This window comes from Neophocaena asiaeorientalis, unplaced genomic scaffold, assembly GCF_003031525.2.
Source record: "Neophocaena asiaeorientalis asiaeorientalis breed wild unplaced genomic scaffold, Neophocaena_asiaeorientalis_V1.1 scaffold923, whole genome shotgun sequence".
Lineage (NCBI taxonomy): Eukaryota > Metazoa > Chordata > Mammalia > Artiodactyla > Phocoenidae > Neophocaena > Neophocaena asiaeorientalis.
The window spans coordinates 62,481-76,470 of NW_020172469.1; the positions used below are offsets into that span (position 1 = coordinate 62,481).

General features: G+C 38.5%; 1 protein-coding gene across 1 annotated transcript in view; it reads left to right on the top strand.

Annotated features, from left to right (window-relative positions):
- Positions 1-13,545, top strand: part of LOC112395089 (glutamate carboxypeptidase 2-like) — a 30,390-nt gene extending 16,845 nt beyond the window's left edge. Inside the window, exons 5-7 of the mRNA XM_024738149.1 lie at positions 9,270-9,395; positions 10,186-10,372; positions 13,448-13,545. Coding sequence (XP_024593917.1) covers positions 9,270-9,395; positions 10,186-10,372; positions 13,448-13,545 — 411 coding nt within the window. The remainder of the gene's footprint in view (positions 1-9,269; positions 9,396-10,185; positions 10,373-13,447) is intronic.
- The last annotated feature ends 445 nt before the right edge of the window (positions 13,546-13,990 follow it).

Genomic DNA, 13,990 nt, shown 5'->3' on the forward strand with positions numbered 1-13,990 from the left:
ACACACACACACACACACACACACACACACACACACACACACATTCTTAATCAAGGCAAGTTTGGCAGTGATTAATAAAAGACTTGCAAATATAGCCAGATTCTAGGTAACAGAAACTGAAATGGAATTTAGCATGCTAGATGGTTATTAAGGAATGTTCTCTTGGGATCAATATCTGTAGCAGGGAGGAGAAGGAAGCTGGAGTAGGCAGAGGGAGAAGCTGCCCCTCAATGCTAGCTCAAGGACAGCCTCAGCTGACCCAATGGGCACCTCTGGAGTCAGAATAGCCTTTCAGGATTGTCCTGGGCTGGACAAATATGTCCAGGTATTCATATTCCCACATCGATCAGTCATTGAACATGTGCATCCTAAGAAGGGGCATGACCTTGAACAAGGTGGCTGTCTGTAGCTGATCGTAAGCAAGGGGCTGACTCCTGAAGGCTGCCTGCAGAGAGCTTGCCCTGCAGCAGGAGCAAGAACATCTTCACTGAAGGGGAATCGACACCAACACACTGGTGTCCAGCACAAATACATTTTACTTTAGAGTAAAATGCTTTAGGGAAAGGGGCAAATACAACTTCAAGGAGAAAAAGCGATGATAAAATTCTGACTGAAGAGTGTGGTTTTAAAGTGGATGATATTGAATAAAAAATCATTACAATATTTAAATTCCTTTGGATATAAATAAAAAGTGAGGCAAGACTGCTTCTAAAAATGTTAATATTTGTAATGTGCTGGAAATTGCATTGTTCACCACAACTTAAAGACATGACAAAAAATTTCAGATGTCAACTTAAAAATAAAAGGGGGGGGCTTCCCTGGTGGTGCAGTGGTTGACAGTCTGCCTGCCGATGCAGGGGACACGGGTTCGTGCCCTGGTCCTGGAAGATCCCACATGCCGTGGAGCGGCTGGGCCCTTGAGCCACGGCCACTGAGCCTGAGCGTCTGGAGCCTGTGCTCCGCAACGGGAGAGGCCACAGCAGTGAGAGGCCCACGTACCACAAAAAATAAATAAATAAAATAAAAAAATAAAGGGGGGGGGGACCTTCAAGATGGTGGAGGAGTAAGATGTGGAGATCACCTTTCTCCCCAAAAATACATCAGAAATACATCTACATATGGAACAACTCCTACAGAACACCTACTGAATGCTTGCAGAAGACCTGACTTCCCAAAAAGCAAGAAATTCCCCACATACCTGGGTAGGGCAAAAGAAAAAAGAAAAAAACAGACAAAAGAATAGGCATGGGACCTGCACCACTGGGAGGGAACTGTGAAGGAGGAAAAGTTTCCACACACTAGGAAGCCCCTTCACTGGTGGAGACAGGGGTGTGGGCAGGGGGCGGGAAGCTTCAGAGCCATGAAGGAGAGCGCAGCAACAGAGATGCAGACGGCAAAGTGGAGAGATTCCCGAACAGAGGATCGGTGCCGACCAGCACTCACCAGGCCAAGAGGCCTGTCTGCTCACCTGCCAGGGCAGGTGGGGCTGGGAGCTGAGGCTCAGGCTTCGGAGGTCAGACCCCAGGGAGAGGACTGGGGTTGGCTGCATGAACACAGCCTGAAAGGGGCTAATGTGCCACAGCTAGCTGGGAGGGAGTCTGGGAAAAAGTTTGGAACTGCCAAAGAGTCAAAAGACCTCAGGGTGTGCGAGGAGAGGGGATTCACAGCACCGCCTAAATGAGTTCCAGAGATGGGCACAAGCCTAGGACACCAGAGACAGGCATGAAATGCTAAGGCTGTTACTGCAGCCACCAAGAATCCTGTGTGTCATAAACAGAAATACAGATCAATGGAACAGGATAGAAAGCCCACAGATAAACCCATGCACATATGGACAACTTATCTTTGATAAAGGAGGCAAGAATATACAGTGGAGAAAAGACAGCCTCTTCAATAAGTGGTGCTGGGAAAACTGGACAGCTACATTTAAAAGAATGAAATTAGAACACTCCCTAACACCATACACAAAGTGCAGTCCGTCACTGCCAGGGTCCTGTGACCCAGGGACAACTTCCCCGGGAGAGCACACGATGCCCACAAGCTGTTGCAATGTCATGCTGGCCTCTGCCATTGCAGGCTCGCCCCACGTTCTGTACCCCTCTGGCCTGAGTGAGTCAGAGCCCCCAAATCAGCCGCTACTTTAACCCCCTCCTGTCTGGGTGAAGAACAGACACCAGAGGGCGACCTACATGCAGATGCAGGGTCAAAACCAAAGCTGAATCTCAGGAGCTATGTGAACAGAGAAGAGAAGGGGAAATCTCTCTGTGCAGCCTCAGGAGCAGTGGATTAAATCTCCACAATCAATTTGATGTGCCCTGCATCTGGGGAATAACTCAATAGACAATGAATCATCCCCAAACTGAGGCAGTGGACTTTGAGAGCAACTGTAGACTTGGGGTTTGCTTTCTGCATCTAATTTGTTTCTAGTTTTATGTTTATCATAGTTTAGTATTTAGAGCTTATTACCATAGGTAGCTTTGTTTATTGATTTGGTTGCTCTCTTCCTTTTTAAAATATATATATATATATTTTGTTTGTTTGTTTCTTTGTTTTCCTTTTTCTCTTTTTGTGAGTGTGTATCTGTATGCTTCTTTGTGTGATATTGTCTGTATAGGTGTGCTTTTACCATTTGTCCTAGTGTTCTGTCTGTCCATTTTTTTTCTTTAGTATAGTTTTTAGCACTTGTTATCATTGATGGATGTGTTTATTCGTTTGTTTGCTCTTTTTTTTTTTTTTTTTAACCTTTTTTTTTTTTTTTTTTTTTTTTTCTGGTACGCGGGCCTCTCACTGTTGTGCCTCTCCCATTGCAGAGCACAGGCTCCGGACGCGCAGGCTCAGCAGCCATGGCTCACGGGCCCAGCCGCTCAGCGGCATGTGGGATCTTCCCGGATCGGGGCATGAACCCGCGTCCCCTGCATCGGCAGGCAGACTCTCAACCACTGCGCCACCAGGGAAGCCCTGGTTGCTCTTTTTTAAAATTACTTTTTAATTTTAATAATTAATTTTTTATTTTAATAACTTTATTTTATTATTTTCTTTTCTTTTTTTCTTTCCTCCCTTTTCTTCTGAGCTGTGTGGCTGACAGTGTCTTGGTGCTCTGTCTAGGTGTTAGGCCTGAGCCTTTTGAGGTGGGAGAGCTGAATTCAGGACATTGGCCCACCAGAGACCTCCCAGCCCCTTGTAATATTAATCGGCGAGAACTCTCCCAGAGATCTCCATCTCAACACTAGGACCCAGCTCCACTCAACGACCAGCAAGCTCCATTGCTGGACACCCCATGCCAAACAACTAGCAAGACAGGATCACAACCCCATCCATTAACGGAGAGGCTGCCTAAAATCATACTAAGTTCACAGACACTCCAAAACACACCACCAGATGCAGTCCTGCCCACCAGAAAGACAAGATCCAGCCTCATCCACCAGAACACAGGCTGCAATTCCCTCCACCAGGAAGCCTACACAACCCACTGAACCAACACTACCCACTGGAGGCAGACACCAAAAACAATGGGAACTATGAACCTGCAGGCTGCAAAAAAGAGACCCTAAACACAGTAAGTTAAGCAAAATGAGAAAACAGAAAACTACACAGCAGATGAAGGGCAAGGTTAAAACCCACCAGGCCAAAAAATGAAGAGGAAATAGACAGTCTACCTGAAAAAGAATTCAGAGTAATGATAGTAAAGATGATCCAAAACCATGGAAATAGAATGGAGAAAATACAAGAAATGTTTAACAAGGACGTAAAAGAACTAAAGAGCAAACAAACAATGATGAACAATACAATAAATGAAATTAAAAATTCTCTAGAGGAAACAATAGCAGAATAAATGAGGCTGAAGAACGGAAAAGTGACCTGGAAGATAAAATAGTGAAAAAAACTACCACAGAGCAGAAAAAAGAAAAAAGGAATAAAAAGAATTAAGGACAGTCTCAGAGACCTCTGGGACAGCTTTAAACGCATGAACATTCAAATTATAGGGGTCCTAGAAGAAGAAGAGAAAAAGAAAGGGACTGCAAAAATATTGGAAGAGATTATAGTTGAAAACTTCCCTAATATGGGAAAGGAAATAGTCAATCAAGACTAGGAAGTGCAGAGAGCCCCATACAGTATAAATCCAAGGAGAAACATGCCAGGACACATATTAATCATACTATCAAAAATTAAATACAAAGAAAAAATATTAAAAGCACCAAGAGAAAAGCAACAAATATCATACAAGGGAATCCCCATAAGGTTAACAGCTGATTTTTCAGCAGAAATTCTGAAAGCCAGAAGGGACTGGCAGGACATATTGAAAGTGATGAAAGGGAAAAACATACAACCAAGATTACTCTACCCAACAAGGATCTCATTCAGATTTGACAGAGAAATTAATACCTTTACAGACAACAAAAACCAAGAGAATTCAGCAACACCAAACCAGCTTTACAGCAAATGCTAAAGGAACTTCTCTAGGCAGAAATACAAGAGAAGGAAAAGACCTACAGTAATAAACATAAAACAATTAAGAAAATGGTAATGCAAACATACATATTGATAATTACCTTAAATGTAAATGGACTAAATGCTCGAACCAAAACACATAGACTGGCTGAACGGGTACAAAAACAAGACCCATATATATGCTGTCTACAAGAGACCCACTTCAGACCTAGGCACACATACAGACTGAAAGTGAGGGGTTGGAAAAAGATATTCCATGCAAAAGGAAATCAAAAGAAAGCTGGAGTTGCAATTCTCATATCAGAAAAAAATAGACTTTAAAATAAAGACTGTTACAAGAGACGAAGAAGGACACTACATAATGACTAAGGGATCAATCCAAAAAGATATTACAATTGTAAATATTTATGCACCAAACATAGGAGCAGTTCAATACATAAGGCAAATGCTAACAGCCATAAAAGGGGAAATCAACAGTAACACAGTAATAGTAAGGGACTTTAACACCCCACGTTCGCCAATGGACAGATCATCCAAAATGAAAATAAATAAGGAAACACAAACTTTAAATGACACATTAAACAAGATGGACTTAATTGATATTTATAGGACATTCCATCTGAAAACAATGGAATACACTTTCTTCTCAAGTGCTCATGGACCATTCTCCAGGATAGATCACATCTTGGGTCACAGATCAAGCCTCAGTAAATTTAAGAAAATTGAAATCATATCAAGCATCTTTTCTGACCACAACGCTATGGTATTAGAAATAAAGTACAGGGAAAGAAATGTAAAAAACACAAACACATGGAGGATAAACAATATGTTGCTAAATAACCAAGACATCACTGAAGAAATCAAAGAGGAAATCAAAAAACACCTAGAGGCAAATGACAATGAAAACACAATGATCCAAAATCTATGGGATGCAGCAAAAGCAGTTCTAAGAGGGAAGTTTATAGCAATACAATGCTACCTCAAGAAACATCTCAAATAAACAACCTAAACTTACACCTAAAGAAATTAGAGAAAGAACAAAAAAAACCCAGAGTTATCAGAAGGAAAGAAATCATAAAGATCAGATCAGAAATAAGTGAAAAAGAAATGAAGGAAACAATAGCAAAGAGCAATAAAACTAAAAGCTGGTTCTTTGAGAAGATAAAAAAAATTGATGAACCATTAGCCAGACTCATCAGAAAAAAAAGGGAAAAGGCTCAAATCAATAGAATTAGAAATGAAAAGGAGAAGTAAGAACTGACACTGCAGAAATACAAAGGATCATGAGAGATTATTACAAGCAACTCTGCCAATATAATGGACAACCTGGAAGAAATGGACAAATTGTTAGAAAAGCACAACCGTCTGAGACTGAACTAGGAAAAAATAGAAAATATCAACAGACCAATCACAAGCACTGAAATTGAAACTGATTAAAAATCTTCCAACAAACAAAAGCCCAGGACCAGATGGCTTCACAGGCAAATTTTATCAAACATTTAGAGAAGAGCTAATACCTATCCTTCTCAAACTCTTGCATAATATAGCAGAGGGAGGAACACTCCCAAACTCATTCTATGAGGCCACAACCGCCTGATACAAAAACCAAAGATGTCACAAAAAAGAAAAGTACAGGCCAATATCACTGATGAACATAGATGCAAACCTCCTCAACAAAATACTAGCAAACAGAATCTAACAGCACATTTAAAGGATCATACACCATGATCAAGTGGGATTTATCCCAGGAATGCAAGGATTCTTCAATGTATGCAAATCAATCAATGTGATAAACCATATTAACAAATTGAAGGAGACAAACCATATGATCATCTTGATAGATGCAGAAAAAGCTTTGGAAAAAATTCAACACCCAGTTATGATAAAAACCCTCCAGAAAGTGGGCATAGAGAGAACTTATCTCAACATAATAAAGGCCATATATGACAAATCCACAGCCAACATTGTTCTCAATGTTGGTGAAAAACTGAAACCATTTCCACTAAGATCAGGAACAAGACAAGGTTGCCTACTCTCACCACTATTATTCAACATAGTTTTGGAAGTTTTAGCCACAGCAAACATAGAAGAAAAAGAAATAAAACGAATCCAAATCAGAAAAGCAAAAGTAAAACTGTCACTGATTGCACATGACATGATACTATACATAGAGACTCCTAAAGATGCTACCAGTTAACCAATAGAGCTAATCAATGAATTTGGTAAAGTAGCAGGATACAAAATTAATGCACAGAAATCTCTTGCATTCCTATACACTAATGATGAAAAATTTGAAAGAGAAATTAAGGAAACACTCCCATTTACCATTGCAACAAAAAGCATAAAATACCTAGGAATCAACCTACCTAAGGAGACAAAAGACCTGTATGCAGAAAACTATAAGGCACTGATGAAAGAAGTTACAAATGACACAAACAGATGGAGAGGTATACCATGTTCTTGGATTGGAACAATCAACATTGTGAAAATGACTCTACTACCCAAAGCAATCTACAGATTCAATGCAATCCCTATCAAACTACCAATGGCATTTTTCATGGAACTAGAACACAAGATTTCACGATTTGTATGGAAACACAAAAGACCCCGAATAGCCAAAGCAATCTTGAGAAAGAAAAAGAGAGCTGGAGGAATCAGGCTCCCTGACTTCAGACTATACTACAAAGCTACAGTAATCAGAGTACGGTACTGGAACAAAAACAGAAATGTAGATCAGTGGAGCAGGATAGAAAGCCCAGAGATAAACCCATGTATCTATGGTTACCTTATCTTTGATAAAGGAGGCAAGAATACACAATGGAGAAAAGACAGCCTCTTCAATAAGTGGTGCTGGGAAAACTGGACAGCCACATGTAAAAGAATGAAATTGGAAAACTCCCTAACACCATACACACAAAAAAAACCTCAAAATGGATTAAAGAACTAAATGTAAGGCCAGACAGTATAAAACTCTCAGAGGAAAACATAGGCAGAACACTCTATGACATAAATCACAGCAAGATCCCTTTTGACCCACCTCCTAGAGAAAGGGAAATAAAAACAAAAATAAACAACTGGGACCTAATGAAGCTTAAAAGATTTTGCACAGCAAGGAAACCATAAACAAGACAAAAAGACAACCCTCAGAATGGGAGAAAATATTTGCAAATGAAGCAACTGACAAAGGATTAGTCTCCAAAATATAGAAAAAGCTCATGCAGTTCAATATCAAAAATCAAGCAACCCAATCCAAAAATGGGTAAAAGCCTAAACAGACATTTCTTCAGAGAGGATATACAGATTGCCCACAAAGACATGAAAGGATGCTCAACATCACTAATCATTAGAGAAATGCAAATCAAAAGTACAATTTGGTATTACCTCATACCAGTCAGAATGGCCATCATCAAAAAGTCTACAAACAATAAATGCTGGAGAGGGTGTAGAGGAAAGGGAACCCTCTTGCACTGTTGGTGGGAATGTAAATTGATACAGCCACTATGGAGGTTCCTTAAAAAATTTGAAAAGAGCTACCATACATACGACCCAGCAATCCCACTACTGGGCATATATACCCTGAGAAAACCATAATTCAAAAATAGACATGTATCACAATGTTCACTGAAGCACTGTTTATAATAGCCAGGACATGGAAGCAAACTAAGTGTCCATCATCAGATGAATGGGTGAAGAAGATGTGGCACATATATACAATATAATATTAGCCATAAAAAGAAATGAAATTGAGTTATTTGTAGTGAGGTGGATGGACCTAGAAACTGTCATAGAGAGTGAAGTAAGTCAGAAAGAGAAAAACAAATACTGTATGCTAACACATATATATGGAATCTAAAAATTTTTTTAAAAAGTGATTTTGAAGAACCTAGGGGTAGGACAGGAATAAAGACAAAGACGTAGAGAATGGACTTGAGGACACAGGGAGGGGGAAGGGTAACCTGGGACGACGTGAGAGAGTGGCATGGACATATATACACTACCAGATGGCTAGTGGGAAGCAGCCACATAGCACAGGGAGATCAGCTCAGTGCTTTGTGACCACCTAGAGGGTTGGGATAGGGAAGGTGGGAGGGAGATGCAAGAGGGAGGGGATATGAGGATATATGTATACCTATAGCTGATTCGCTTTGTTATACAGCAGAAACTAACACACCATTGTAAAGCAATTATACTCCAATAAAGATGTCTTTAAAAATCCAAAAAAAAATAATAAAAAATAAAGGAGGGATACATTTCTCTTCAAAAATAATCTAGGGAGTAGGTGAGCAAAAAAAATGTGTGAAGAACACTGATCTAATCTAACAGGCCATTTTACAAATGATAATGTTGATACTCCGAGATGTTAGAATACTCTCACCTAATCCTGAAGCCAGACCCGTAAAGCAGTATTACCTGACATTTCTTTTTTACCTGGTGGTGTGAAGACCCATTGTGAATATACTTCAAAGAGAATACAGCTCTCATCTAGGGCTTTTTCACCTCGGATATCTGACCCCTGCCAAATTGCAGTGTGTATATTTATGTGCATTTTTCTGACGAACACTTCTATAGTTTTATGGTCACTTTACAGGAGACTTAAACTAAACAGAACTTAATAGTTAACTCATAAGTCTCTACCCAGGTAATTGCCTTCTTAATTCAAGTTCATTTCTCTGTTGAATCTCTTACCTGAGGCTCATGCTTTTCTGACCCTCTTGCATACTCTTGTCTCTTACCTCTTTCAAAGATGTGAAACAGTCTTCACGCAGAAAAACCTCTTTTATTAAATCTTACTTGTAGTAAGTCATCCGTGATCTCAACAGGGTGACCTAGTCTATGTTAACTACGCACGAACTGAAGACTTCTTTAAACTAGAGCGGGACATGAAAATTAATTGCTCTGGGAAGATTCTGATTGCCAGATATGGGAAAATTTTCAGAGGAAATAAGGTAAAAAAATAATCTTTTTTTCTTTTCCACAAAAATAAAAAGTTATATTGTATCTTACATGGGTAGAACCACATCCTTAAAACTTTTGGAGGACTGTGATCTTCTCATACTCTGTACCAGCCCACCTAATAGGGAAGATACATTTTCTAGCTTATATACAGGGGTTTTAAACTGGGTCATTTGAATTCGGCCAGGGTAGAAGTTCAGGGAAACAGAACAGGTTTTTTCCATACCTACACATTATGCCTGTGGTCTACAAAGAAGCATGCATTTGATTTGTTGTTAACCTTCAGTATCTTTGTTTTAAATGTTACCTTTGAAAATATTTACTAAGTTAAATTTTAGTATTAATTCTTATTATAGGTAATGAGAGAAACCAATTTATACACAGCAGTTTTGAAAGTTACTATCACTTAATTTGGCTTGATTTGCTAATATTTTTTCCTCTTTTGTGGGAAGCTAAATTTCAGAAATATTCCCTCTCAACCATAGAAGAAATGGGAGTCTAGTCTGTGGAGTCTACTTGCTTATTGTGCTTCTAGACTAGAGGAAGGAAGTAGCACATACTCACTACCACTAATATGTACATTTTTAAAATCTGCTGCTCTGAGGGCTGATTCAGCCTTGGAAACTCATTTTTAGAGCTTGCAGTAGGAAAAAGAAAAAGCCAACTCTCTGAGATGTCCCTTGTTTTAAGTCTAAGGATAAAAGATTGAAGATAAGGTTTAGCTACTTATTTAAGAGTAATTTTGAGTTACCAACCTAAAATAAGAAAGACTGTCTATTCCAGGTTAAAAATGCCCAGCTGGCTGGGGCCAAAGGGATCATTTTGTACTCAGATCCTGCTGATTACTTTGCTCCCGGGGTGGAGTCCTATCCAGGTGGTTGGAATCTTCCTGGAGGTGGTGTTCAGCGTGGAAATATCTTAAATCTTAATGGTGCCGGGGACCCTCTCACACCTGGCTACCCGGCAAATGGTGAGTGACCAGGCCTTAATCATCACAAAAACCTTAACATTGTAAAGTGATTTTACTAAAGGATTTCCTTTGACACATAGATAAAGTATGTCTTTTTCTCGTTCTCTTTGTATCTAAGAATAAAGGAATTTGAACTTAGAAAATTGTTGGTTCGGGAATTTGGAATTCTTGGGTCTGATAGGTTTTGAAATGCAGACATTTTCAGATATTTAAAAGTAATATGGTGCATATACCATTTCTGGCATAACATTCACATAAGAGGCTGGAGCATAAAATGGGAAGCAAGCATGTAAATATTTTTGCAGTAAAATGTATGAATAATCATATTAAGCAGAGGAATGTAAGTAATATAAATAGTCTGTCTGCTCAAGTCAGATCTTGCTTCCAAATTAGTTTACATCAGATCATGTTTTGTTGACAAGTAAATTCCCCCCAATTAATGGATTTCACAGTTTTAAAAATTTCTAGTTGTAGATAAGGGATAGTAGAACAAAAGAAGTTCTATAAATCCCTGAAATGACATTTAGAATTTAGAGCCTAGAAAATGCTTATTGTATCATTGCTGTATAAAGATAATAGTGATCACTTTCAAGGAGTATTTCCTGAATGCTAGCTCTTACATGCATTAACAACCCTATAAGCTTTGTTGTGTTATTATCTCTACTTGACAGAGGAGGGAAGAGCGACTAGAAGTAAGCAAACTCTGCCCTAGACCATCACACCACTAAATGAGGAGTGGGGATTCAAATTCAGATGGTCTGGCTCCAGAGTCCACATGTTTGTCTTATGCTGAAATGCTCTGCTGTAAAACAGTAGATCATTAACAAAGGGAGCTAATTTATTTTGAATGTACTCAGCTAGTTGATGACATTTACAAAAATCTGTGATCACTTAATTTGTGTGGTTTAAAACTAACTAAGGTGTGTACCTTGGATAAAATAGGTTACCAAGTATCCATGGCATTTCCATATTTATATTTCATCTGGTTTTTCTATCAAATTGTAAACTCCTTTAAAGTTTATGCATTTTGTCTTCGTAAATCTTCTTGGAATATAGTACATTATCATAGATTTTTTTTAAGCAACACATATTATCCTATAATAAAATCACATGTCTACCTGAACTTTACTTACTTAGCCTTTTTATTCCCAAGTTTTGAAAAATGCAACTTCTCCCAAGCTCTGTTGGTTATATAAAGTTAAAATTGTACCTCCTGCTGATGCAGGGGACACAGGTTCGTGCCCCGGTCCGGGAAGATCCCACATGCCGCGGAGGGGCTGGGCCTGTGAGCCATGGCCGCTGAGCCTGCGCGTCCGGAGCCTGTGCTCCGCAATGGGAGAGGCCACAGCAGTGAGAGGCCCGCATACCACAAAAAAAACCCACAAAAAACATGTGAACATAAAATAAGATTAACTGGAGTATTTCTGTTTATTATCCTCAAATTAAAAGATGACATTGTAGAAAGAAAAATCATGTTATCCCTGTGAGGCTTGCATTTGTTGAATTCCCTTATGTGCCCTATTTTTTTTCTTTTCCTTTTAATTTTAGTTTTTATTATGGAATAGTTTTAACATACAAAAAAATAGAGAAAATTATCACCACTCTGTCAATCTTATTTTATCTCTTCATCTTTCCTTTTGCATTATTACCCTAAAGAATTTTAAAACAAATCCCATGCAACGTATTATTATGTCATTTTACTATAAAAAGAATAGCTTTTACAATCCCCTAAAGCTCTTATAATTTAAAGTTTGAAGAAAAAAATGGAAAAATAGCTCTTATTTTTCTTAAATCTGAAGAAATGACAGAAAATGTGTTTTTATTTTGAGGTGGAGTTTACATGTAACAAAACGCACAGGTCTTGAGTTAATTCAATAAATTTTTTAAATTGCATGTATCTATATCACTCAAAATAAGATATAGGACATTTCTATGACTCCAGAAAGTTCTCTGGTGCCCCTTTCTGGTCAATTTTTACCATATCCCCCTAGAAGCAACCACTTCCTGATATCTGTCATCATTGATTAGTTTGGTTTTGAACTTCATATAAATGGAATCAGATAGTAACTATTCTTTTGTGTGTTGGTGGAAAATCCAATAACAGTCAAGCTAAGAAGAAAGAAAAGAGAATTTTATCTGAGTCAAACTGAGGACTATAACCCAGGGAACAGATTTGCAGAAGCTCTGAGAACGTTCCATTGGTCAGGAGTTAGAGATGCAATTTTATACATTTCTGAGACAAAGAATTTCTGTGTTATATTGACAGGTTAGCATTCTACATAAAGTTGATCAAAGATGTTTTGGTCAATACAGCTCCCTGTATGGGATGAAAAAGAAATTAAAATAACCTTAAAACTACAACGTTGCTGTCTGAATAAAGCAGCCATTTTTCTTAAAGGTTGATTACATCCTCCTGTTTGAGGAGGCCTGGTTAATGTACAATACAGATGCACATTGCACATTGGGAAAGGCCTACCACAAAGCGGGCATATTATTTTTTTCCTTTCTTAGTTTGACTTTCCGGTCATAGAAAAATTTATGATTTTCCCTCATCATTTGCCTTGCCGCTCTCACTCAGTACAACGATTAGAGATTAGTCATGTTATTGTGTGTGTTAATAGTTTCTTCCCTTTACTTGCTGAGTAGAATTCTATTATGGGACTGTTCTACAAATTGCTTATTCATTCTCCTATTTACAAACAGCTGGACTGTGTCCCATATGGGCTACCTAGATTCAGCTGCTATGAGCAATTCTGTGCAGGTCTTTTTGTGGACATATGTTTCCATCTTTCTTGGGTAAATACCTAGGAGTGTAATTGTTCTGCCATAGGGCATAATTCTGTATAACATTACTTTTCAAAGAAGTTATTTAAAGTGACTCTCTAATTATACACTCTTACAAGAATGTATGAGAGTTTCAGTTGCTCCACATTTTCGCTAACATTTGAAACTGTCTGTCTTTCTAATTGTAACAGTACTAGCAGATGCAATTTAAGAATGTGTTTAATCTGATTTACAGAGAACATTTTGAAAGGGACTCCATTTTTATTAGAAGTATGTTCAACTTTTTTTCAGAATATGCTTATAGACGTGAAATCGCAGAGGCTGTCGGTCTTCCAAGTATTCCTGTTCATCCAATTGGATACTATGATGCACAGAAGCTCCTAGAGTAAGTTTGTAAGAAACAAATAGATGGCTATTTGGGTAATTCTCTTTACTGGCAATCTTCAACTTTCATGTTTTTATCTTCATTATTTGATACTGAAGTTTTCTGTGCTCAATTTTTACCCTACCCCCCTAGAAGCAACCACTTTCTGATATCTATCATCATTGATTAGTTTGGTTTTGAACTTGATATAAATGGAATCAGATAGTGTCTATTCTTTTGTGTGTTGGCAGAAAATCAAATAAGCGTACAATTTTATCACCATTTTATAGAACAGTGGTTCTAACTTGGGATTTGCTTTAAATACTGGTATCCAGTGTGTGACAGCCATGAAAGTGAGTCTTTCAGATCATCAACTGTGGGGAGTGTCATTCATAAGGTGCTCCACTGTGTTTTGAAATCCATCACCCTGTTTGTATCAAGGCCATGTTTCCCATAGATGCTCCCAGTCA